The following is a 25,113-nucleotide window of genomic DNA, read 5'->3' on the forward strand; positions in this document are numbered from 1 at the left end:
TATGACGACAATTTGATTGCTTAATTGCCTATCCACCCCCCTCTAAATGGTTTCATCAATCAAGACATTAAGGGTGTATTTGATAATTATTTTCAAAAACAATTTTAAAAAATAATTTTTTAGAATAGTTTTTTGTAAAACAAAAATTTGTTTGAAAACTTAAAATGTTTTTAATATTTTTAAATATGTTTTAAAAATAATTTTTATATTTAGTGTTTTATTTTTAATCATTCTACATATTTATATAATTATTTCTTAAAACAATCCTCAAAAAGCAAGTCAAAACAATATAAAACACCTAAAATATGTTTTCAAGAAACATCATATTTTATGTTCTTAAGAACAGAAAATAGAAAACTATCCTTAAAAACAGTTCCAAACATACCCTAATCTTTTTATTTAGAAATTGACTTGGGTCTTGTTTTCTCAATTAGTTAACACTATACTAATAAAGAAGCTCGTTCATTTATTTATTTATTAGGGTAACATGGCTGAAATAAGAATCATTCTTAAGGAAGAAGCAACTCACACTTTGGTGTGCTGCTAGGAAGAATCTTGCTTGGTCTAAGCTCATAGCATGATAACTTCGAAAAATATTGACTTAATGTACTTGTTTGCCCTTTCTCACGTCATCGATGAGGATTGAAGGCTGTATGGACACCACTCTCCTTAGTCGGCCAGACAGCACCTCAATGTCCTCGAGTCATCTGCAAACAGGGAACCGCCAGGAATGGAGACCCGGTGACCCTCCAATTTTCAGAGAGAATCTTTTTGGCCAAGTGTGTAAGAAGAGTTAGTGGGGTTAAAACATGGCATAACGCTGGCGGCTCCTTTGTTCCCCAACGCCCGTCAGAGCAGTGGGACTGACACTTTCCTGCCGCAAGACCCTATCAAGGTAGGGGGACCCGCTATACCCTGCCACCATGCCCGTCGTACTGCCTCCTTCCAAAGCAGCGCACCCCCCATTCCGCCAGACTCCATCAATGGGGGTGGCATTGAAACTTCTCATTCTTTTTTTCTAATCAAGGTGATTACCACACTCGTATTTGCAGCCAATGGAGATTTTTCTTCACCATCTCAACATTCCGATTTACTTGGTGTTTGCATGATCCGGACCTTTATATGATTTTGCAGACCAAATCCTACTTTCTATATTAATATTAATAGAGTACACAAGTGGAGAGCTGGAAGCTGTGAAGGGCTCCATAAATATACCAATTGATCTGCTTATACATCCTACTGCCATTGTTATTTCAAATTTCAGCAGGAAAAAGCAACTCCGACACCAAGTAGCAGTTGGGATATGGCAGCTCTGCTACCACCAGCTACCATCAGCCACCACCATCCTAACACTGATTCCCGACATTATTGTATTCCAAGAAAAAACTGGAATAAATTCTTTGTAATCTTACACAAATACATTAGCTTTGAGAGGAATATTTAAGGATGATTCTCTCCCATTTGGATTCCCTCATGAGTTACCACCCTTTTTCCATGGCTGCTACCTGCATATAAGATGATTGTATATGGTGAGAGAGACTCAAAACAATAGGACAAACCAATATTGTAATTCATGATCCTAGTACTTATAGTCCCATGGGCTTCAACTACTTGAAACCCATGATGGATTTGTGTCCAAGTTTGACACTCTAATTTTTGTACACAGTCCATGGCACAATAATGTCATGGGTCGGCCTATACAAATTATTTAAGTATTTCAGGATTCCCCCTTTCGAAAACAGTTTTCATTTCCAGTCAAGTTTTGCTGATGATCCCATTTAGAGAAGAATTTAAGCCATCAAATGATATATAAAAAAAGAAACCGGGTTTATTTCTTCCCATATAGGATGCAAATGCTCCTACAATATTCTGATTGAAAAAACTATCCAATACCTTCCCTTAGGAATAGTTTAACATGAGATAACTGAGTAGGATTACCTCGGGCTTTATAAAAATTGAGCAGAGCCATAGAATATGAAGTCCACTGTCCCTGTGTTAAAAGAATGCACAGCAATGTTGTTTTATGTCGAAGGTGCCGCATCAAAGGAATGAAGAACTTGTTCCAGCATTGTTCTTGTGTGCGAGTCCAGAGGACTCTCTGGTTTATCTATGTGGGCAATATTTAGGAGGTAGAGCTTCTTAGAGTTCACAAATGCAGCTGAAAAGATCCTCTTCATTCCCCCCCTGGTGCTATCGACTATATACTCAAACTCATAAACTTGTAAGCCTCCCTGGCCTGACCTCTCTGCAACTCCAATCAACTCAGCATCCTTTGTGCTTTCCTACACAATATTTGAATTTGTAAAGCAAAACTGGCATAGTGCTTGCCAACATACTACAAGAGAACTGACACAAAAAGAGTTGCAACAAGACAAATCCAGTGTTATTTCTCCACAAAGGAAAATGTGACAACAGAGACAATTCCACACCCAGCAAATGAAAATTATGTGATTGGCAAAGTTCAAAAATCACTCTCACTTTTAAGATCCTAGCTGATCACTTGAAGTGATTCTTAGACTAGCACTTGATAGGTGCATATTCCAAAATTCACTTTTTCGTTATGTATCTCATTATAAAAATACATATAAAACACTTTTATTTATTTATTTATTTATATTGAATACTAACAGATGCTCCATAAAAGTAATTCTGATAGAAATACTACTTATAGAAGCCCTACATGTTTTACAAGAATCACTTCCAAACTAGCCCATAGAGAGATCATTGTAAAACAACCAGGAAAACAATCCATTTTTAGGTTAGATTTCTAATTTTACATCATGTCCACCACACTACAAGCTAGATATATCACTTGTTTCAGCTTTGACGTATATATATATTTGACAAGCAAAACGAGGATATGAATTAAAAACACCTAAGAAAGGGTGCACTAAAATACACATGATTTAGACAAAATGTGCATCAGGCAAACACAAAGAAAGAGAGACAACACAAAACAACAGCTCTGTCATTAGTTAAAATTCAACCAATCAAGAAAGCCTATCACAGTCATAGAAGTATCATCTATGTACATCCAAACCCAATCCAAAAGATGCAAACAAAGGAGGACTTGATTGCTTGTTCCAATTGTTCTGCATCTTCAAAAGCTCTCTTGTTTCTTTCCATCCATAGCGTTCAAAAAAGGCCTAAAGGAACGACTCTCCAAATTGTCTTCCACTTTTTCCCCACAAAAGAGTTATGTCAACTCAGTAGAGTATAACCACTCAATAGGGAAAAAGCCAACTGCCACAAAATTCTCGCTGTGGAACAATGAAGGAGCATCTGATCAACCAACTCTTCTTACCCTTTACATGTATAACATCTAATGGGCATACTTCAACCCCTCCTTAATTGATGATGTGTTAACACCCTTCCCCAAGCAGCTTCCCAAGCAAAGAAACTCACTGTTGTTAACACCCATGGATTCGAAACTATGCTTGCAGGAGAGGCTTGATAGTTCCCTGAAATAAGAAAGTATAGAAGGATTTAACAATAAACTTGCCACTCTTGGATTTCTTTCATTGCAATCTGCCTTCCTCATCCCTTCTAACTAAGCATGAATACAACCTTCGAAAAAAGGCCTTACTCCTTCCAACTCCCAATCATAGAACTGCTTATAAAAGTAAAGAATCTAACAGTCGTCCTCTCCCTCCTACTCCCACATCTTTACTACCCAAGTCTCTTTTGTAGCTACGATAGAAAATAACTTCGGAAAAGAGACTTCTAATGAATTTTTAACGCACCATTTATCTTTCTGGAATTTTACTCTTCTACCATTACCCACATTGAAGCAAGTTCTATTTTTAAAAGTCTCCCATTCAAACTTGATAGCCTTCCAAAAACCTATACCATAGCTATCGGTCACAATCCTTGAACACCAACCCCCTCATCATCTCCAAATTTTCTTGTTATTACTTGCTTCCAAAGGATCTCCCTTTCAATAGCAAATCTCCAACTTCATTTACCAAGTAGAGCCTTGTTAAGAGTTTGTAAATACCTAATGTGAAGACATCCCCTCCCCTTATCAAAACAAAACAAGTAGTAGACAAGTTAACTAGATGGGGCCTTTCCTAAGCTTCACCCCACTCCATGGGAAATCCTTCTAAATCTGCTCTAACCTCAAGCTCACCTTTCAGGAATAGCAAAAAGAAACATATAATAATTAGGCAAAGTGACAACCCTTGATTATATGTAGCAGGCAACTTCCCAACCTTATACCCTAACACTGAAGCAAGACCCTCTACATTTTCTATTTCCCTAATAGGAATTAATTCGCTATTCTCCATGTTTATTTTTAAGCTAGATATTGCCTCAACTACATGAAGGCCCAACTAAGATGCTCCATATGCTCTTGATTAGAATTGCAAAAAACTAAGGTATCAACTGTGAATAACAAATGAGACACTTCTATCCCCTTCCTACACACCCCTCCCATTTTGAAGCCCAAAATGAAGGCCTCCTCTCTAGCTCTCATCAGAACTGGACTGAGAACCTCCATTGCTAAAATGAAGAGTGTTAGGACACAATGTTTTGTTTTGTTTTTTGTTGGCAATTTTGTTCATTTTCATTCTACAATAGAATCTTTTTAGATAATGACTTACTCTTCATTGAAGATTTCAAGTTCTCATTTAATTAGCTAAACCGTCACAAGTAAGTTTGAAAAGGTTTGAGTAAAAACAAGTTAGTTTTTTTAATAAGGGTTGGATCGAAAGCTTTAAAATTGAGCTAAAATGTCTTAATTAATTTTTGGAAAGTTGAAATTTTTTTTAAAAGAAAATTCCATTTTCAACCCTTTAGGTTCTTAGGCTTGTATATACCTTACCTAAATGTGTTTTAGGGTTGGATGCTCTCATTCAAAAAACACCCAAACTTGCCTTTATCATTGCCAATAAGCTCTTAAAGGTCCTTTGAACAAATTCTGTGTTGTTAGAGAGACCTGCATCCCCTCACAAGTTAAGGTGAATCCATTGGAGCATTCAAGGAGCTATGTTGTGGATGTGGATCGTGATATAGGTACTGAAGAGTTAGTCTTTGAGTAAACAACAAAGTAAAACTGTGTATCAATATAGAGGATTTTTTATCTGAGGTGTTAGACTTTGTAGTTTTCTATCTCCACAGTTAGTGTGAGGGTTTTCCATGTTAAAATTCTTTTGTCTCTTATGTGTTAGATTGTTATTGATCACTTTTAATTTCTTACAAGGTTTAATTATGTTAAAAAATAATAAATAATTCTCAAAAGTTTAATTGGATTAAAAAAATTTAATTCTTATATTAAAATAGGGTGTTACGTCACTGGAACATAGGTTTTTCAAAGAGGAAAGGGGAGACTGGAGAAAGGGTCCCCCTACATCAAACCCTTAAAGCTCTCAGAGAAATCGAATGAGACTCCGTTTCCTAGAACATAGAATTTTGCCATAGGAATACACCCTTTAATCCACCTCACTCACTTATGCCCACAACCCATTTTTTTTTTTCAAAAACCCTTATAAAAAAATCCCAGTTTATGGCATATGCCTTTTTAATGTCTAGCTTACAAATAAACCCACTAGTGGGACTCTTTAACCTTTAATCAAGAGCCACATTAGTGATTAGGGTTATCTTCAAAATTTGTCTACCCTCGACAACAAAAGCATGTTGGTAATTGAAACCACCTTACTCACTACCTTTTTGAGCCTATTGGCCAAAACTTTTGTCAATAGCTTGTATAGCCCCTAGCTGAGCTAATTGGTATGAAATCCTTAGGTGCTCCACATTTCTTAGGGATCTAAAATTCTGGAAATCCATTGTGAATTAGAAAGATTGAGTGAGTATTACATTATCGTGGTAGATAGTGGTATCTCAACTTTTTGGCATGTTCTTGGTGTTTCATATTGGGATTCGCTGAATCTCTAAATCTGGGGTGGTTTGGCCCAAACTACAGATATCTCAATCCTTGCTTGCCACTACCCTCCTCATTGCTTTAATAAGTCATATTAAGAATTGACCAAATCCACCAACAACTACATTCAAACATACAAATTCCACAGCCAACAAGTGCCCATAGAACAGTTACCTTTCGCTTTTCTGCTTGTATAACCTTGTCTGCTACAAACTGAGGACTCCCAAATTGCTTGAGGCTTTCGAGCCGAACTGGGCTCACCACAACCCCCACATTATTGACTCCTTTGTTTTCCTCTTCAAACAGCACAGTGGCACCCCCTTTATCGACCTGCAACAGTAACAACACACTCAAAAGCAACAACATCCATTTCAATCCATTTCCAGAGAGACAGCAAAGATTATACCACAGGAAGTTTGGAAGAGAGACCTTAATCCAAGAAGAGGGTATGAGGAGTGTGAAACCCTCCACTGAGTCAGTGTACCTCTGAAACTCTTCCAGCTCTTGAGCCACTACTTTGAAAACGGTGTTTGGTAAAGCAGCCGCCAAAAGCAATGAAACAATTGAGAGATTGAGGTCCCTCTTGCTCAAACAACACTCTAATGGCTTCCATTTGGGTTGTGTTTTGGGTTTCAGAGCTTTGGGAATTGGAATTGGGAAGAGGGTTTTTGGAGGACTTGACGGTTTCAACAGATTGCACGCTCCCCACAAGCCCATCACCGTTACTAAACTCATTATCATCTCCTATGCCCTTGATATATATATATATATATATATATATACATTTTATATTTATATATTTTTGATAGATAAATAGAATTTGTATTAGAAGCGCTTCTAAGCAGCGAAAACAGTACACACGAGTATACAAATATACAAATAGAAGCCCAAAAAAACTAGGTAAAGAAGACAAAAAAACATTTCCCCTATCTAAACATAAAACCATTCTATAAAGTGCATCATAGATAAAATATGATCCTCTGTAAATATCCTATCCCAATTTATAAGAGTAAACAAAAAGGAATATTTTAAAACTTGGTTCGATATTCGAAATCATTGAATGCATAATGGGGCAACATTTTATACCTAAAAAATCTAACAATAAATTTGGATTTTTATTATATCAAACAAACATTATTAGTACAATGTAATGAATATTATTTTATTATCAATTTATTTATTACTATGAATACGAATTTATCATTAATTAATTATTATAAAAGGTACATAAATATGAATTTATTAATTCTTTTTATATATAAAAAAAGTATTAATATTATGTAAACAAATGAGAGAAGACAAGTAATTATTTATTATACTTGTAAAAGCTCAAAGGCTTTTGTAATTAAGTTTTGATGATAACAAAATAAAATTAATTTACTATGGCTCGGTCAAGTTAATCGTTTGAAGTTTTTCTTGGAATTGAAAGGAAGTTCAAGCAAATTAAATGAAAAAACTTAGGTACCAATGCAAGGTTACATTTATTGGTATACTTGAGGCATTAATATTTTTCATGCACTTTAAACTTTTAAAAATCATCATTTCTTAACTTGAAATTGATCACATCTTCATAAAATTGAATGATTTAAGGTTTTTGATCAAACCTTGCCCTTACTACTTTTAACATGTGTTTTAAAGGTTTATTTGGTATCAACGTAAAATTTTGCGAAGGTTCCCAACCTTTATTCAACAAAATTTCAATAATTATACAATTAAGGCAAGATGGAACAGGTTGAATCGAATGGGTTTGACCAGTCAAGATGCATTTTGTGCACCCTAAACTTCTAGTAGCATGTTTTAATCGATCGGAAGAAAAATTATTGAGATTGAGCCTTAAAAAGCATGACATGATGTAATAGATTGACATTTATTTTAAATTTATTTTCATTTATATTTCTTATGGTTTCCTTTTGCTATCCCATATACATTAATTGGTCATCTGAGCATACACTTTCATATCAATTACATTGTACATGATTCGGGTGTATTAAGAGTTGCATAAAAGATACAAATTATGAGTTTCTTGTAAGTTGATAAGTTGTTCACAATCAGTTCATGGATTTAGGCAATCCAATAGAGATTGTAGTGCGCTACCTCCTAATTGAAAGGATGACTTGTCTTAGCCATCAAGATGAGTTTCCTATGATGAGTGCACTAGTGTGTACGGTTACATATTGGACAAGACCTATGGTGAATCGTGACATGAGACTATCAATTGTCATAATTCACCAAGCTATTATATTGTATGAACTTTCAACCTTGAGAAGATATTGAGTCTATGATAAAATTCATAGGAGGTTTTAACCTATGGGTGAACCCTAAGACAGTCACAAATCCTTATAGATTGAGTCACTATTGATAGAGGTTGGTGGTAATAGGCATTTTTAATAGAGGCACTATGATATCTCATAAGATTGAGACAATATGTCCAATTTGGTGATTTAAAGGACATGTGATCTAGAAGACTATAGTTATATGTTCCTTGGAATTAGAATATGTCAATTGATTGCATAATGTGCGGGATTTATAACTTAAGGACTAGAGAGACAATCTTGATAGGTGATAACACTACCTTGTTAGATTATAAACACAAGTTCATGGGGAGTTTGCATATAGTGGATAGCAGGTCATGGACTTGAACTTCATTTCGTTATTATTTACAATGAGTACTAGAATGTAGTTGATTCTTTCTCATGGGATGTTAAATCAACTTTAGAATTGGATTATAAAGGATTCAATATTGTCCTATGGGTTTTGAGTGGTCCTCATTCAAGCTCATATACCTCGATGGTATAGTTTATGATTGGATAAACTCTAGGTTCACTTATATGTATAAGGATGTTTTGGTAATTGCATAAGGTTGTATAGGTGTTAGTGAACTATATCTCTAAATTAGGCTAATTGATTAATTGGACAACCCTATGGAGTTAATTAATCAATTAGAATCATTTTTAGTTAAATTAAGTGACCTAAGTCCTTAATGGGCTCAAGTCACTTAAGCCCAATAGGGAACCTTATAAATACACTCTTAAGGATTAAGGTTTTAATTAAGTCGCCTTCCACCATTCAAAGAGTAGAGAGAGCTTTGACCTCCACCCTCCCAAACAGTTCATCGTTTGAGTACCAAGGTTTGAGGTTGAGTCACCGAACAAAAGATCATGGCTTATAAGGCTTTTGATTATTTCGATTTGCATTTTCATCGAAAGGAATTGATTTAGGAACATCCAAATCAAAAGCAAAGTTTTCTAATACACACATCTAGATCTAATACTTGTTAAAAAGTTTTTTTTTTTTTTTTTTTTTTGGTAACTTAAGATGTAGAAGCCTTAGGGAGTTTTTATGCACCTAAGCTGGTCCTAGGATAGGGAACGAAGAGATCCAAGATTCCCTACCAAAGCCCCAATTAGTAGAGTACCGGTTGAATTGGTTGTTAAACTAATTGGGGTCTAAAACCCTAACAATCACATGCCAATGTATTTAATGCTTAATGGCTAGTGAATCGATCAAATTGATTACGCTACCAATTCAACCCAAATGATGGGTTATAGGGTTTTTAAGTTACTCACCTATATATTGAGATGCTTAAGAGCATTTATGAATTAAAAATCGTTAGTTTTAATTTACTTACCTTTGAGATTTAATTTGGCTTATCTAATAGCCAGAATTATAGCCATGTATATTGAAGTGGTTGAATGGTTAAAAGGGTTTATTAAATGGCTCAAATTAAATATGACCTTGATCTAATGGCAAAAAACAAAGCCATTTTTTAAAGCTGATCCCAACGGTCAGCTGCCAAATCCAAGGGCCAAGATTAAATTTGGCCTTGATCCAATGGTTGGGAAGTAATTCCAACGGTTATTTGAAGATCTAATGGTCAGATTTCATCCAAATTTTGATCAAACGGTCAGAAATGAATTATAATGTTGAAATGACCATCTAACGACTATTTTGGCCCATTTTTTTTCTTCTATAAATACTTCATTCTCCAACCATTTCATCCTCAATTCAATTGAAAGTATCTTGGTTCCATATTGCTCAAATTTTATTTATGATTATTCTCAAAATTTTATAAATTTGGGAATTTGGTGTTGAAGTGATGCATTAACTCTAAATTAAAGTCGATCAATTACTTTAAAGTATCTGGTACGTACTTAATCCCATTTAAATTAGGTAATTAGTATAAGTTTAATATAGCAAATCATATATACATATATCAATTTCTTCAACAAAACAACTTTAAAATGTTTATTATACTTCTAAATTTATTTTTAAGAGTTTTTATTTTATTTTTATTTTATTTTCATGACTTTTGATCAATTTTTAGCTTATTAATATTTTGTGTCAAAATATCCATCAATATATTTTCGATATATCCGTAAAATCGAAGTACTGATATATCTATGATTACCAATATTTTTATCTTCACGTACAATGTAAAATATGCGGACTATAGTGTTTACAAGGTATAATATATGAAAATAGGATAAATAAAAGTGAACTGGAAGTTTATGAAATAAATAATAAAATTCAAAAGTTGGTGTCAGCCCGAAGTCCATCTCACAATGGCCAAGTAGTGGATGTCTCTTTCTTCCTCCAAAAAGCTCTCAAAACTTTACACTCTCTCCTATGCGTGTGTGAGTCTCCAAAACTCTGATATGCAACCCCTTTATGGCATCATCCTCTTTCTCCAAGTCTCCAATGGCAATCCATCTCTCCAAAATATCTCTCCTTGTGGTCGTGGGTGGTAGCCTACCTCTCCTAAAATCTCTCAATGGTCGTGATCTTCTCCTTAAGCTAATTTTCGATAGATATAGCGAAAGTTATACCTAAAATACTAAAACATGTTCAACATATGTTGAGAAAGCTCCCCCAAACCTTGTCACAAAATTTACCCCTTAATAACTATTAATTCAAGAAAATTGGTCAACAAATGAATTATAATCCTTTTTGTTAGATTTCCATAGCCTCAAAAATCAACTTATTTGGATATCCATAGCAAAAGTTATGACAAAATACTAAAGCTTATTCAACATATGACTAGAAAGTTCTCCTACTCTTTCTTAATCTCCTATGGCAACCTTACTCGCCAAAAAAAAAAAAACAAAAAATCCTTAATGGTGTCCTCCTCCTTTTCTAATCTCTCCATAATGTCGTGAATGATTAGTCAAGAATGTTTATGGTAGCCCCTATCTCCAAGAGTCCACATTTCCTTAAAAATCTTCTCTCATATGGTAAGTGGCGGCCGTGTATACCAAGTGGCAGCCCACATATCTTCCAAATCTCCTTATGCATGAATCATACCTTCCAAATCCCCTCCATGGTCGTGAATCCCTTCCAAAGAGATCATTTTCTAACTCAACTTCTAAAAAAAGGTTATCCTTTCTTTATGCCTTTTATAATCTCTCATGCTCTCTCAATGGTAGCTGCTAATTTCAAAAATCCTTTTTTCTTCAAAATTTCCATGTGGCGTGAATCATATCTCCATGGCCTCAAAGAATCCTCCTTAATAAAATCTCATAAAAAATAATAAAAATTCTTTCCATATCTAAAGTTCCCCTTGTCATCCATCACCATGAGAGTTTTCTTTTCTTCAAATTCCTTTTATGTTATGAATCTTACAATTTTCATAAGGCAATGTTGCAAGTCTACACAATCTCCTTCTCTTTTCAGAGTTCTACTCCATTTAAAATTCCAATGGCAGTTGTGTTCCAATCTAAAGTGGATTCTTTCCTTCCTAAAAAACTCAAAGAATCTCCAAAAGAGTTTATCTTCTATCAAACTTTCCAATGTCATCACCTTCCAATGAGAATCTTTTTTTTTTTTTTTTTTTTTAAACCTTGATAATGTGATCAACAAGAGTCCTTTCCTTAATGTCAAATTCAATGTCTTGATCATTCTTGGAGAATCCTTTCCATCCCAAACTCAATCCAAAATATCAATGTCTTAATGTCTTAATGTCTTCCTTGTCTTCCCAAATAAACCCTCATGCACATGCCATGTAAGATGATATGAAATATTGTCCTAAAATAAACCTAAACAGCATCCTAAAATGCATCTAGATAAACTATCCTAAAAATGCACATAGATAAAGTCATTTAAAGTGTAATGAAAACTAAATTAAGATGTAACTAAGAAAATTCCTAAAATGTAATTGAGTGAGCTAGACTAAGTGAATCAAGTGAGCTAAACTAAAGTGCATCTAAGTGTGCTAAACTAAAGTGCATTTAAGTGTGCTAAACTAAAGTGCATTTAAGTAAACTAAGTTAAAGTACAACCAAGTGAACTAAACTAAGGTGCCACTAAGTGAGCTAAGCTAAAGTACAACTACGTGAGCTATACATGAGCTATATGTGAGCTAAACTAAGGTGCTACTAGGTCAGCAAAGTTAAAGTGCAACTAAGTGAGTTAAACCTAGAATGCAACTAAGTAACCTAAACTTAAAATGCAACCAAGTGAACTAAACCAAGGTGCAACTAAGGTCACATTTGGGATCCATAAAAAATCCATCCATAATGAATATGTAAATGTGACTAAAAAATCATACCAAATGAGTGACAATAGATCATCATGGGACAACTATAAGGCAACGAGAAATGAAGGAAGACACAAAGAATTATATGTGCTACTAGAAAAAAATGGAGGGTCTACAGATAGTTTTATGTCATGATTCACCATTGGTTATATCCATGTGTAATTATACATAATAGTGCACTCATCATAGGAAACTCATCTTGATGGCCAAGACAGTTTTTACTGGATTACCTAGATCCATAAACCGATTGTGAACAACTTATCATCTTGCAAGAAATCCATGACTTGTATACTCTATACAACTCCTAACACACCTAAATCATGTACAATGCAAGATGATCAAACCAATATCAATGTATAAACGGGATAACAAAAGGGAAAGAGAAGTCTAATTTTATTACATCATGTTTTACTTTTAGGGGTTTAATCCTAATAAAAACAAGGTATCTTTTCTATGTTTATCCACACTTTGATATATCTATTACTATTTATTGTCATAGAGGAATTGGCTTGAATGGCTCTACCCATTTCTTACCCCACTATCCTTCTTTTACTTTAGAGGAGGAATACAAGGCCTAGTTTGACTTCACTTAAAGGAGGACAAAATAATTTATATTTCAAATAGTTTTTGATATTTTTCTAATATCTTGCTTTCAAAACATAATTCGTTTATTTAAAGAACGTTTTAAAAAACACAATTTTCATTTTAGAAATTGCTTTCCTAAAGCACAACTTCCATCACATTGAGCATTTCACTTGCTTATTCACATTTTTTATTTATTTTGTGGTATAAAATATCTTATTATAATAAATATTATTTCAACATATTTAAAAATGCAATTAATTTAAAATGCATTTTGTTCCGCTAGAAAGGGAGCCGAATCGTGCTTGACTTTCTAATAATTTTTTGATTAGGGGAAGGTAAGAGTTCATAATTTCTGTGGGTAGGAAATGAAATTACGGAATTTTGTATGTGTAAATCATTGGAGAAATGAAATTAACTTATAGAACGGGCTAGACAATCGGTAGCCTAGTACACGTAAAGTGTGGGATGGTTGGAACTTGGAAGCAGCGACTAGCGACGACCAAATCCATCAAATTTGTGCAATGAATATCTAGTAATGGCGTATGGCGTATGGCCCACTGGAACGAAGCAAGTGTGATAGTCCCCCAACAGTGGAAAAAGTGGGGTTGGACCCATGCGGTAGACTTTGGAGCCATGATAGTGTCATGTGGTTGGACTTTTTAGTCCCTTCGGCCTAGTGCTTTTGGCGTGGCCTTCTGTTGGAGTGGCTTTGGACTTTTTGGGACTTTCGCTTCACTTAGGGCTATGGACTTTGGACTCTATTCCAATTTCCATATTGGTTGGCTGTCACACGAGCACCACAGAACCCCCCATAAGGACTGTGATAATACCAAAGCTCAATTGGTCCTCTGCTTCTTCTTCTTCGTCTTCTTTCTTCTTCATCATTTCCCCTTTAGAACAACCGGGTTTACTTTGAATCAATGGCCATGATCTTGCTCACCCGATCCTACTTTTTCGCCCTTATTTGAGACTCGTACATGTTAGTCTTTACGAGATGCATGAATTGGAGACTTCGGAACAAACTCATTTCATGGATTGATTCATGGATACTGGAATTGAAGAATCTTAAACAAACCTATGTTGATTCCAGGTCTGAATCTGCTACTTTTCTATTATTGAGTTGAAAAAGAAGGGGTCTCAGGGGTTTTGGGTGGCCCTTTTTTCATGCATGCTTCATAGATGCAGGATGTGAAGAATCTGGAACGAACCCATTTCAATTACAGGTGCGAATCTATTCAATTTTTCCTTACTGAGAAGAAAAGAGGGGTATTTAAGGGTTTTTGGGTGAACTTTTTTCATGTATGATTCATAGATGCGGGAATTGAAGCATCTGAAATAGGCCCATTTTAGCTCCAGGTTTGAATCTATTCATTTCGCTATTATTAAATGAAAGAAGGGTTTTAAAGGGCTTTTTGGTTGAGCTTTTTCAGCAGTTGATTGTAATTTTGGCTTTGTTTATGTTATTGATTCAGGATTTTCTTGAATTGTAATGAATTGTGCAGCTTACCACATTGTAGCTCAAATTTAAGCGTTCCTGATAATATCTCATCAATAATCACTCGTCTGTTTGACTGTTATGGGGTCTGATCCCTGTGGTTCGAGCTTGCTTCTTGCTCTGCCGGATGATTTGTTTGCTATGGTGTCCCGGTCCCTATCTCCAAGGGACCTCTGCAATCTCAGTCTAGGTTGCCGGAGCCTATCTACACTGGTCGCCTCTGAGAAGGTCTGGCTCACTCAATGCGAAATGGTAGGAGTTGTGTCCTATGGAGACCTCATAGAGTGGCGAAAGGGTATCTCATCTTATAAAGCACTTTGCCGGTTCCTAATTAGTGTTAAGCCTTTACTTGGAATTTGGGTTCACCAAAACCCAGAACTTGGCAATGTAGTGTATGTTATGCCTGGTTTTGTTTCTGTTGTTGGGTGCCGGATCATTCCACAAGAGCTTGGCCCATTAGGAATTGAAGAGGGTCCGATTTTATGGGCACCTGTGTTTGAAATTATTGGTGATTTTGATGGTTCCACAGCATTTTTCCTGCATGGAAGGGAAAGGGAAAATGACCATTTTTATCCTGGTTCGGTCAAGGGGATTGAGAAGAACTGCAACGTGCTATTGCTTGAGGTTGAGCCTAGGGAACAAACAAGTGGGGGTAAATTGGTTCATGCTAGAAGCTTTATTGATCATTCAGATAAGGAACAAAGAAAGGTCTGTAGGTCAGATAGCGGGCTTTCAAGGTCACAGAGGCTTGTCGAACAGAGTGGACCAATGGTCCCTTTTAGTCGATTGGCTTTTGGTGACAGAAGGAGGCTGCTTGAGATTGTTACAAACCAAGTCCGATTGACGGAACCCAGTTCAGCAAAGGGTCCACTGTTTCCTCATTCAAGGAATGATGAGGAGAACTTTCGAAAAGATATGATGCTATTATTTGAGAGGAGATCAATTTTAATGCAAAAGTATAAGCTGGGTGGAGGAAACATTGATTTGAAGGCAGCCCCTGAGCTTCCTTCTGATCCTACGCTGTTGGAAGTGAGCGAGATCAGGAAGAGTCTTGATCATTCAAGTGCTTTTCGTGGTTCTGTCAGTGGGGATGATGGCTGCACACAAGTTGCTAAGAGGAAAACTATTGGTGGGTATTTTAGGGATGGTTTTAAACAGATCTTAGGGAAGTCTGGCTCTATGAATGGTAGTCGTCCAAGCTCAAAGAATGGCTCTTCAAGCAGTGAGAATAAGCATGTACAGCTTCATGACTTTCTGAAGTCAGGTGATACAATAGGACTCACTCTACATGCTTCAAATGTGAAATTATCTTCTTATCGAGCATGGCCAAACATGCATGATAGTCGATTTGCCCTTTACAAGTTGCCCATGCGGGTCTCAACAGCTGGCCAAGAATATGCGGGTTTATGGGGAGGAACTTTTGGTTGGCCTCCAGGCCGGCCTTCTGAAGACAAGCCTGGAAAGGCTCTGTTCTTTCTTTTGCTGTCTTATGAAGAGATTGATGAGCAACGACATCTAATTGCAACCAAAATATTAGAAGGCACCCACTATGTTCTGCATCCAAATGGGTCAGCAATGTTTATAGTGAAAATCAATGAGCCTTCAATAGATCCATTCCCTTGGGAGACAGACGCAGATTCCCTTCCTGTGGCTGTTAAGCATGCTTTTGTGGGGGATGGGATTGCAAATGGGTATGGTTTCAGATATCCTGGTTCCAAGCCTGGATCATTGTATGTCATTCAGGGTGGACTCCTTGCCTTCATGTGGAAGGAATCCAGGGCTATCCTGACCTTGCAGAGACTTAACTTGCAAGAGCTTCTGAAGAAAGGTGAACGTGTGCCTGCTTTACCTCCAATTGCCAATTTTTCATATTTGACCAAGTCCTACTCAAATGTTTTTGCTGGCTGTGCAAACACCACAAATTGTTTGGCTTCACCCAGGTTTGTCTTTTACTACCTCTCAACTAAGTGCTTACGTAGTCTTTATCATCAGTATAAAGATAAATAATATAGTGCGCTTGGTTATCTTCTTGCTTCATTTAATGTTTGTAATTTAATGAAATTACTCCATGAATTATGCTTGAAAATTGTTCCATAAAGTTGGTGACAATGAATACTGTTTTGGTGGTCTTTCATGACTGGTTATTCTTGGAGCTATAGTTGGTTACTTCTAACTTAATTTCTCATGTGTTAGATACTCATTGCTTGCCACACATTAGTTGACTTACGTTCTGTAATGTTGCCTTCTTTCTCTCTCTAAGGGCTTCTTGCCCCCTAAAAGTGAGTTTCTCTTCCTTTTTTGGGTATTTGATATATGTAGCATTTGGTTGGTTATTTTTTCATCACCAAAGTTTTGCTGTACTTTCTGCATTATCGGTAAATAACCTAACTGTTTGACATTATTTGACATGCATGTTTACTGAAACTCACATATCTGTCTGTGTATATGAATTTCATTTTAGAATTGAAGAGACTTATTTTACAAGTTTATTTAGTTCATATGTCAAAAACCCAATGATGATTGTATAGCACTTTGTATTGAGTTGGATTGAGTTATGACAAATTTCATGTTTGTTGCTATGTATGCTGGAGCACAAGTAACTGGTGTTGAATAATAATAGTAAAATATAAGAACAAAAAATAGAAAATAAAAAATGAAATAAAATTGAACAAAATATTGGTTTGTGCTCAAAATTCATCATTCTATGAATAATAAAATATGCAAATAAAGATTGAAAAAATAAAAAAATAAAACTAAAATGAAAATATATTAAAGTAGTAGAAAATATTGGTTTCTAACCAAAATCCTTGATTTTGCCTATAGTAAAATACGAAAATAATTCTTTCATGATTTTTTCAATTAACAAATTTGATATTGAATGTAATTACAAATTGAAATTCAATAACAAAAGTTATTTCAAATCTTTTCAAATGCTAATTTTTCTCTTGTAATATATTTTGAATAAAAACCAAACTTTTTCTAGTAGTGATAGGCTGCATGACACCGTTTTGATGGTTCTAATAAGAAACAAAAGTGTTTATTAAAGAATCATTAAAGAAAGTACAAAATGAAAGATGGTGCCCATGATGGACTTTTAGGAGAAAAAAAAAAAAAACCAAAAAATATAGAGCCATAATGATCAAGGTTTTCATAACCAAACCAGTCATTGAATTTGAAAAGTTATTGGGTCACAATTCACTAGTCAAACCAATGGTTCAAACTATAATCAAACTTTTATGTCAATATGACTTCATAAATATGTAATTTATATATTATTAAAATTTAAATTAATGATAAAAATTAAGAATATATCTAAATAATTAAAAAACTTAATAATATTTCATTTTGTATCTCTAACATTATCAAATTAAATCATGATAAGGATAAATATAAATATATTAACATTTTTAATTTTATGAAATAAAACAGGTATAATATTTAAGTTTGAAAATACATTCAATATGGAAGGAAAATTATATTATTTAATTTTATTTACATTTTAAAAGTTATATATATCTTATTATTTTATAATTTTAAAAATTATTACGTTGTTTAATGTATATTATTTTCATACTTATTATTATAAAATATTTATGTCTATATTAAGTAATGGAAATTTAAAAAATCTGACATTATATATTTTTATGCAACATTACTAATAAATGGATGAGTAGCCAAGCAGTCATCTTTTGGTTTATATTCTTTGGAGACCAAGGCTCGAACCCCTCTCCACTACAATAATATTTTTTTAAATCTTACTTTTCTAACAATCCCACATTGGAAAGATACAAAACTCATAGTCTTTAAAACTGTTATAATAAACCTGATAAGTATGAAGTTGCTAGGATAGTGGCCTAAAGAGAAGGTTTTGCCCAAATGCACTCCATCTCAATAATCTTTTTAACTATCCCACATCGAGAAAATATAAAACTCACGGGGTCTTTAAAACTCTTGCAACACATTGGTGCATATGAAGTTGTTAAGACAGTTGCCTAGAAAGTATGTTCGGCTCAAATTTGTTCCAGTCCAACAATATTTTAGGCCAAAATAAAAATCGGATGATTTTCCAAAAATTGCTCATTTAGTCTAGTTTGGCGGTTTAAGCGCTAGGTTAGACCATCTGAAACCAGTTCAATAGAAAAAAGAGTTAAAAAGGTGACTCTAACCGGAAATAGATTAGTTGGTAGTTGAGTCGGTCCGATCTAAATTTGAAAACATTGATAAAGATCCAGTTAACAAACTGAAAGCCAAAGTTAAACTCTTGAGGATAAAAATGTTCCCTCAAAGGAATTAGAATGGAAGCTTTCCTCTTAGTTAGGAAGTTCACTTCCTTGACCATTGATCTATGGTGCCATTTTACATCTCCCCCATCAATAAGGAGTGATTCATCACTTCATTTATGAGGTAAGGATATTCCATGAAGCCTCATCTCCTCTCTTTCACCTAAACAAGAACATAATATCCATGTATAACAATGTCTCATCCATTGAGTTGAGGCTTCTAATCCTCCAATAAACCAAACCTTATCCTCCATGCTCAGGCCATGGTCAGCCTCGAATTAGAGAAAATTGTCTTCCTTCAGCAGTGGCTATTGGCTAGTAATTCCTAGTTTCACTAGCTTGGATTTTGAAAAACCAAACACAATGTTTGATGCTTCCTATCTTGCTTTAGAAGCTTAAAGTATTAGGTCAAATCAATGTTAAACACTAAATGATAGGTTAGATGAACCATTAAATGAGAGTGACAACTCTATGTGCATGTTTATGTGCTTTCATATGCATGGTTTGGATTTCTTATGTTAGTGGACAAAGATGAAAATGTTGATTTCAGTGGAAATATCAGTGGTTCACCGAGATCAATATGGGTAAAAATAAAAGAAATGATGAAAATTGACTTCAAAATATGAAAATTTTGTATGAAACTTTTTGAAATAATAAAATAATCAATAATTCACAAATTAAAGTAATTTACTTCATAAAATAAGAAATAATGATAAAATTAGTGTCATTTCTCAATAATATAATGAAATATGACATTGAAAGTGAATACATTGAATAGTATACTACAAGTAACAACTACGGTGGTGTTTGGATAAACGTATTTTTTATTTTTAAAAATAGAAACTTTTCTAGAAAATATAAGAACTTTCATACAAAATGCAGAAACTTACCTTGTATTCTTTAAAACTCTTTTCAAAATTTAAAAAATTTGTGGAAGAGAAAATTTTATACTTAGATTTTAAAAAAGTGTTTTCAAATACACAAAGTATGTACTTTCTTTATTATTATTATTTTTTAAAATATGACATGTATCCAAATGCACTAAATTACATAATTTTTAATTAATATTTTGCATAAAAATTAAAAAAATGTATATAAATTTTCTTAAGAAACTAATGTACATAAATTATAAACTACATGATTGCATTTAAATAAAACAATATTCAAAGTTCGTATATTAAATAACTATAACTCATAAGAATACTGCATCTTAATAAAACCTGTGACATTGTAAAATAACTAGACTATCATGCAATTAAATTGAAGTAAGCAAACTATCAAAACAAATACTTTAGTTATAAACTCATGTCAATCAATTATGATTATGAGAAAGGAAAGTCAAATGAGAGAAAAATGAGAAATGAGGATAAATGAAAGCAAAATGAGAGAAGGGGCTTATTTAAAGGAATTTGGAATCTATTTAGCTGCTAGAGGTTTAAATTTACTGTTGAAATAGTAAAATGGAGGCTTCAGCTGTGATGTCGATATTTTCTGGAAATATCTCCAACATATTTACAATATTTTGTCACATTTAATGTTAAATTTTCCTTGTATGGTGATATCGATATTTTGAGGAAATTTTGCAAATTTCCATTTATCCCCCTCTTTCCACATCCATACACCGAAATTACGAAATATTGGCATCAATGGTGTTGATTTTTTCATCCTTGTCCATAGATGTTAACCAGGCAAATAATAGAAAAATAATCTATGGCCCTGGCATGTGTGAAACCTTCATGTGGGGACTTTACCAAGTAGTTCTTGTATCTTTCTGGAGATTGACCACTCATTTTACATGTTGGTGATTTGTTAATGTTGGAATAGTGTGAATAAATCTCCCCTTTAAATTTATATGTATAAGAAATGATTCTTATCATGAGACCTCAGAATTCATGCTATAAGATCTTTTAGTTTTAACACAGTAATTCTCTTACATTTGGCTGTAGACATGCTAATTGCTATGTAATAATTTAATATACTTGGCATTATATTAATTTTCTCTCTTTCGTTTATCTTTTTATTTTTATTTTTATTTAAACAGCCTGGTTGGATGAGGGGAGATGGTGTATCAAACTGTATAAACTTGAGCTGTTCAGTTAAGACTCTTGGGCTTTGCATTGACTCAGTTGCAATTCAACTTTTGTTCTGTGATGGTAGTCAATTCAAGAACCAATATAAATTAATGTGCTTAGGGCTGCAAATGGGCTAAACTGAGTTCACTATTAGACTGTTTGAGCTAGCTTGGCTATGTTGAAATAAAGCTTCTTCAAATTAGGTGTGAGCTTGTATCAAGCCTTTAGACTCAAGTTCAAGCTCAGTTTGGTGTGATTTTTTTTTTTTTTTTTGGATAGGTAAAAACAGAGAGTATATATATAAAAAGGGAAATGCTAAAACAGCATCCCAAAGTACACCGGAAATATGCACTGGCCACCCAAAGGCTGAACCAAGTGGGGGAGGGAGAGAAACAAGAAACGTCACTTGTCCTCACTTAGAGTTTAGCCAATCTATAAAGCTAAAAAGAGAAAGAGGGTCCACATCTACAAAAGAATTTTTCATCCTTTGGATTGAAAACTCTGCATTATCAAAAGCTAGCATGTTCCTTTCCTTTCACAGAGTCCAAAAAATACATAATGGGGCCGCTTCCAAGACTTTTTGCAAGCTTTACCCACAAAGGACCCATGCCACCCAAGGAGTGTCTCCTTAATTGAAGAGGAGAGAACCCAAGACACTCCAAAGAGAGAAAACCCTTCAGTTTGGTAGTTGTTCAACAGGCTCATGAGCTTTTTATGCTTGGTGCTCAGTACACACCTTTGAAATTTTCAAATGGTGAAGCCACATCAAGCCATTTATTAAGTCTTTGAGTACTGGTAAAGATTTCATACTAAAAAGGAACTATAAGCAGAGCCAGTCAGCCACCCTCTGAGGCTAGCAACAAAGCAAAAAGAGGAAAAGGTCTGGCATTAACCAACACCTGTCAAAGCCATTCAGCTTAGAGAAAAAAAGGAAAGAGAGCTAGTGAGCAAACACTAAATTTATTCTTCTTAAAAGGAAATCAACCTTGTTCTTGTTTTGCTTGCCCCCCTTGTTCTGATGAGCAAATATATGTAAAGAAGGGCTCCAAATTGGGGCACCCCTTGTACAAATGAGGTGTACAAGGAGCACCAAAAAACCAAGAGGAGGAAAATGAATAGGGATGAAATAGCCACATGAGCAAATCAAACCGATACTATACCATCCAAAAATTCCAAAAGAGGCAAATTTTCTTCCCGTAGAGAAGCCCTGGATCACAGAAATAATGTTATGAGAACAGGCATAGGGGGAAAGCTTTCTAAATTTCATCTTCCTGCTAGCAGATCCACTTTGCCAATTAACATGTGAATCCTTTGCAAAACAAGAAAAAAGCCAGAATATCCTGAAGATAGTGAAAAGCAACACATGTAATGCTTGAGCAACTGTTCAATGAAGGAGGATATGGCTAGTAAACTCCTTGTCCTCGCAACACAAGAACAACACTTCTCCCTCTTCTCATCAACTGATCAATAGTAAAGATCTTGCTCTGAGTTGCGTTTCACATGAAAAATAAACAAAACTTTGATTCGCCTACAAGAAAGACTACTAGGAAATGAGCCCCCTATAGTCAACTTTCATAGTGAAGCATACCCTACCCCCCGCCTCCTTGCCATAAAAGAGATCACAGCCTCTGATTCCCTATCAGAAAGTTCCTATTGAATTGATTCTAGAGCCCACACCCCTTCCAAACTCCATTAATCGATAACCTACAATTTTTGGTTTTCTAGCCCTTTGACTCTTTTTAGTAGCTCTTCTTCTATATGATTGTATGAATTTCTTACATGGTGAAAAATTTCCAGTATTGCCTCTACAAAAATGCTACTGCCCTTTATGATTTCAGCCTTTCCAGGGCGCTGCAAGGGACCCATACGGAGTGCTAAACCCATAGACGGTTTTGTGGTAGAATTATTACAGAACCTTTTTCCTTGGCTCCTTCAAAAAGAAATTTCTTTTAATCCTAGGGCAAATGCAAAATGTTTGATATTATTTGGTCCACCATGCAGTTGATAATAGAATTGTTTAGAACAGCTTTTTAATTCCGAAACAGTCAATTTTCTACTTGGGAAATGACACTAGTTAAGGTGATGATATCTCATAGATGAACATTTTATAAGCACAACAGAAGGTTCACAAGTCAAAATTGAGCCTCTGCACATTCTTTGTTTGCAGGGATGCCTACATTGTGTCCTGTGTTAATCTTGAGTTTTCTTGAAGCTTTGACCATGACTTGTTTCTGTCATTAACTTGTGAATCAAACTAATGCATGGCTCTGTTTGTTTTATTTGAAGCCATTATTTAAAAAAAAAAAAAAAAAATTGAAGTAAAAGTTTTCTCATGCAATAAAGATAGCCTTCAAAGAAAAACCTTTTTCGGAGGCCTCTTTAAGGGGCAAAGTCTTGACTGCCCCGGTTCTTTCATCTCATAATTATATGTAAACATTTCAGTGACAGACCTGAAAAAGAAAATGGAGTCGAACAATAAATTTGAAATAAATGTCAGAACTAGAGAGTTTTTTTGAGTCACTCATCTGTGTTCAAGTCTTCTCCCTGGTTCTTAATTGGACTAAACATTGTTAAACTTGAATGCATTGCTAGTTTCCTTTATCTTGTCATTTGCTTTTGTCTAAGTTGTTGAATTGATGATGATGCTCCTCTAATTTGAAAACCTATGTTCCTCTTTGACAGGCAGAATTATTTATAGGATGGGTCTTTTAAGAGTTAAGAGAATTGACGGTGGTGTGCCACCATTGCTTTGATTAATACCTAAAGCTCAAAGCTCCTTCATTGCTGCTGATTGTTTGATGGAATTCAGCTTTGTCTTTGCAGCTGCACATCAATGATCATATTCTCTCAAAATTCCATGGAACTTCTTTCTTCTAGCTGGTCTAAGGGTTGAGGTGATATTCTATGTAACTGATTGGAGATGTGAGATTTCAATTATTGTGGAAATAAACATTAGATAATTGCATCCCGGTTGACATGTATAACCCAATTTAGTGTCTTACAAATGAGTTAAATTTATAGGATTGAATCTTAATAAAGGTTCTTGCACTTGGATCAGAGAAACTGGCTGCAAACCGAATGGTTGTTTGTGCTATCTCAATTTTGTTTCTCAGCTAAATTTTTTCTTTTTTCTTTTTTCCTTTTCTCAATGCTATTCCATACACTTTTCTCTTCTTGTATTCAAACGGGAAGTTCTAAAGTCATTCCTTTGTGATTCCACAATTTTACATTATTTAATGGACTGTAATTCTCTCCTTGTTGCAATTTCTAACTATGGGTCCTAGGAAGGTCATCCTTCACCTTTCTTCAGCTGGTTACTTAAGGTTCTGTTATTTCAATTTGTAGTCGCAAATCAAAAAAGAGCAGAAGGGCATTTCACTGCCTCAAAAATTTGAAAGAGTTCATTTTTCGTTGTCTAAATAAATAATATTTAATTAGATTCAGTAAAGTAATTGATTTGGGTTAACGATGAAGTTGGTTCGAGTCAATAGAAGTTTTAGGACTTCTAGTTGAAAAATATGTTAATCTAATATGTTTGGTATATCAACTTAATGATATAAAGTAATTTAATTATTTAATTTAAGTTATTAAGTATATTGGGAATGTTTGGTAAAACAATTTAATGTCTTAACTTAAAAGTTAAAAATTATTTTAAGTATTAAGTTAAAATATCCTTTTTTTTTTTTCTTATTTATCCTCACCTAATAAAAATATATTTAATAATCATAACTCCAAATTCATGACTCATTTTTTGTAGTAAATATTTTAAGGTTATCTTATAAATCTATAATACTTTAAGTATGAATGTTTAATGAAAAAATTTATTGCTTAAAATTAATAAAAATAAATATTAGTTAGAATTTTTAATAATAAATATTAATTACAATTAATGAGGTGAATATGTCAATTTAATAATTTAAAATAGATTTTAAGTTAATTTTATCAAAGAAATTTAATGCTTAAAGTAAAAAATAAATAATTAATTTTAAGTTAACAACTTAAGAATAATTTAACTTAAAGTCAATTTAAATCATTAAATAATAAGTATTAAGTTTTATCAAATGTCCACTAATTTGGTTGCAAAAATAAGTCAAGTTAGTTAAAGATGATTCAAAGATTTTTATTTATTTATTTTTAATAGAAACAAACATTTCATCTCGACTTGATCAAAAGCAAGGCAATGATTACAACTATAATATCAATTCCTCATGGTGGTAGAAGATCAAATGTTTGACTTTGTGTTAACGAATCTACCACTTGATTAATTAATG

At 34.1% G+C, this 25,113-nt stretch overlaps 2 protein-coding genes across 9 annotated transcripts; one reads left to right on the top strand and one right to left on the bottom strand.

Annotated features, from left to right (window-relative positions):
• Nucleotides 1–1,181: 1,181 nt before the first annotated feature.
• Nucleotides 1,182–6,630, bottom strand: LOC100245853 (psbP domain-containing protein 2, chloroplastic). 3 transcript variants are annotated; one of them, XR_009466272.1, is made up of 4 exons: nucleotides 6,308–6,630; nucleotides 6,053–6,208; nucleotides 1,939–2,282; nucleotides 1,182–1,505 (listed from the first exon to the last, which is right to left on the bottom strand). XR_009466272.1 is itself a non-coding variant. In XM_059738727.1 (3 exons), exons 1-3 carry the CDS (start codon nucleotides 6,617–6,619, stop codon nucleotides 2,022–2,024), a joined length of 729 nt encoding a protein of 242 aa, XP_059594710.1. In that variant the 5' UTR covers nucleotides 6,620–6,625; the 3' UTR covers nucleotides 1,182–2,021. The 3 variants fall into 3 exon arrangements, 1 of the variants encoding a protein (XP_059594710.1); XR_009466271.1 differs by having other exon boundaries at nucleotides 6,053–6,625; XM_059738727.1 differs by having other exon boundaries at nucleotides 1,182–2,282; nucleotides 6,308–6,625.
• A 7,073-nt stretch (nucleotides 6,631–13,703) lies between these two features.
• LOC100262918 (F-box protein At5g39450) lies at nucleotides 13,704–23,905 on the top strand. 6 transcript variants are annotated; one of them, XM_010654619.3, is made up of 4 exons: nucleotides 13,704–14,218; nucleotides 14,498–16,430; nucleotides 20,812–20,865; nucleotides 23,525–23,586. In XM_010654619.3, the coding sequence occupies exons 2-3, from the start codon at nucleotides 14,572–14,574 to the stop codon at nucleotides 20,822–20,824; spliced, it is 1,872 nt and encodes a 623-aa protein (XP_010652921.1). In that variant the 5' UTR covers nucleotides 13,704–14,218; nucleotides 14,498–14,571; the 3' UTR covers nucleotides 20,825–20,865; nucleotides 23,525–23,586. The 6 variants fall into 6 exon arrangements, with proteins under 6 accessions (XP_010652921.1, XP_010652920.1, XP_010652918.1 ...); XM_010654617.3 differs by lacking the exons at nucleotides 20,812–20,865; nucleotides 23,525–23,586 and adding exons at nucleotides 14,308–14,351; nucleotides 16,684–17,463 and having other exon boundaries at nucleotides 13,765–14,218; XM_059738729.1 differs by lacking the exon at nucleotides 20,812–20,865 and adding an exon at nucleotides 14,308–14,351 and having other exon boundaries at nucleotides 13,766–14,218; nucleotides 23,525–23,905.
• Nucleotides 23,906–25,113: the final 1,208 nt, after the last annotated feature.

The sequence above is a fragment of the Vitis vinifera genome, chromosome 7 (assembly GCF_030704535.1).
Source record: "Vitis vinifera cultivar Pinot Noir 40024 chromosome 7, ASM3070453v1".
NCBI classification, from domain to species: domain Eukaryota; kingdom Viridiplantae; phylum Streptophyta; class Magnoliopsida; order Vitales; family Vitaceae; genus Vitis; species Vitis vinifera.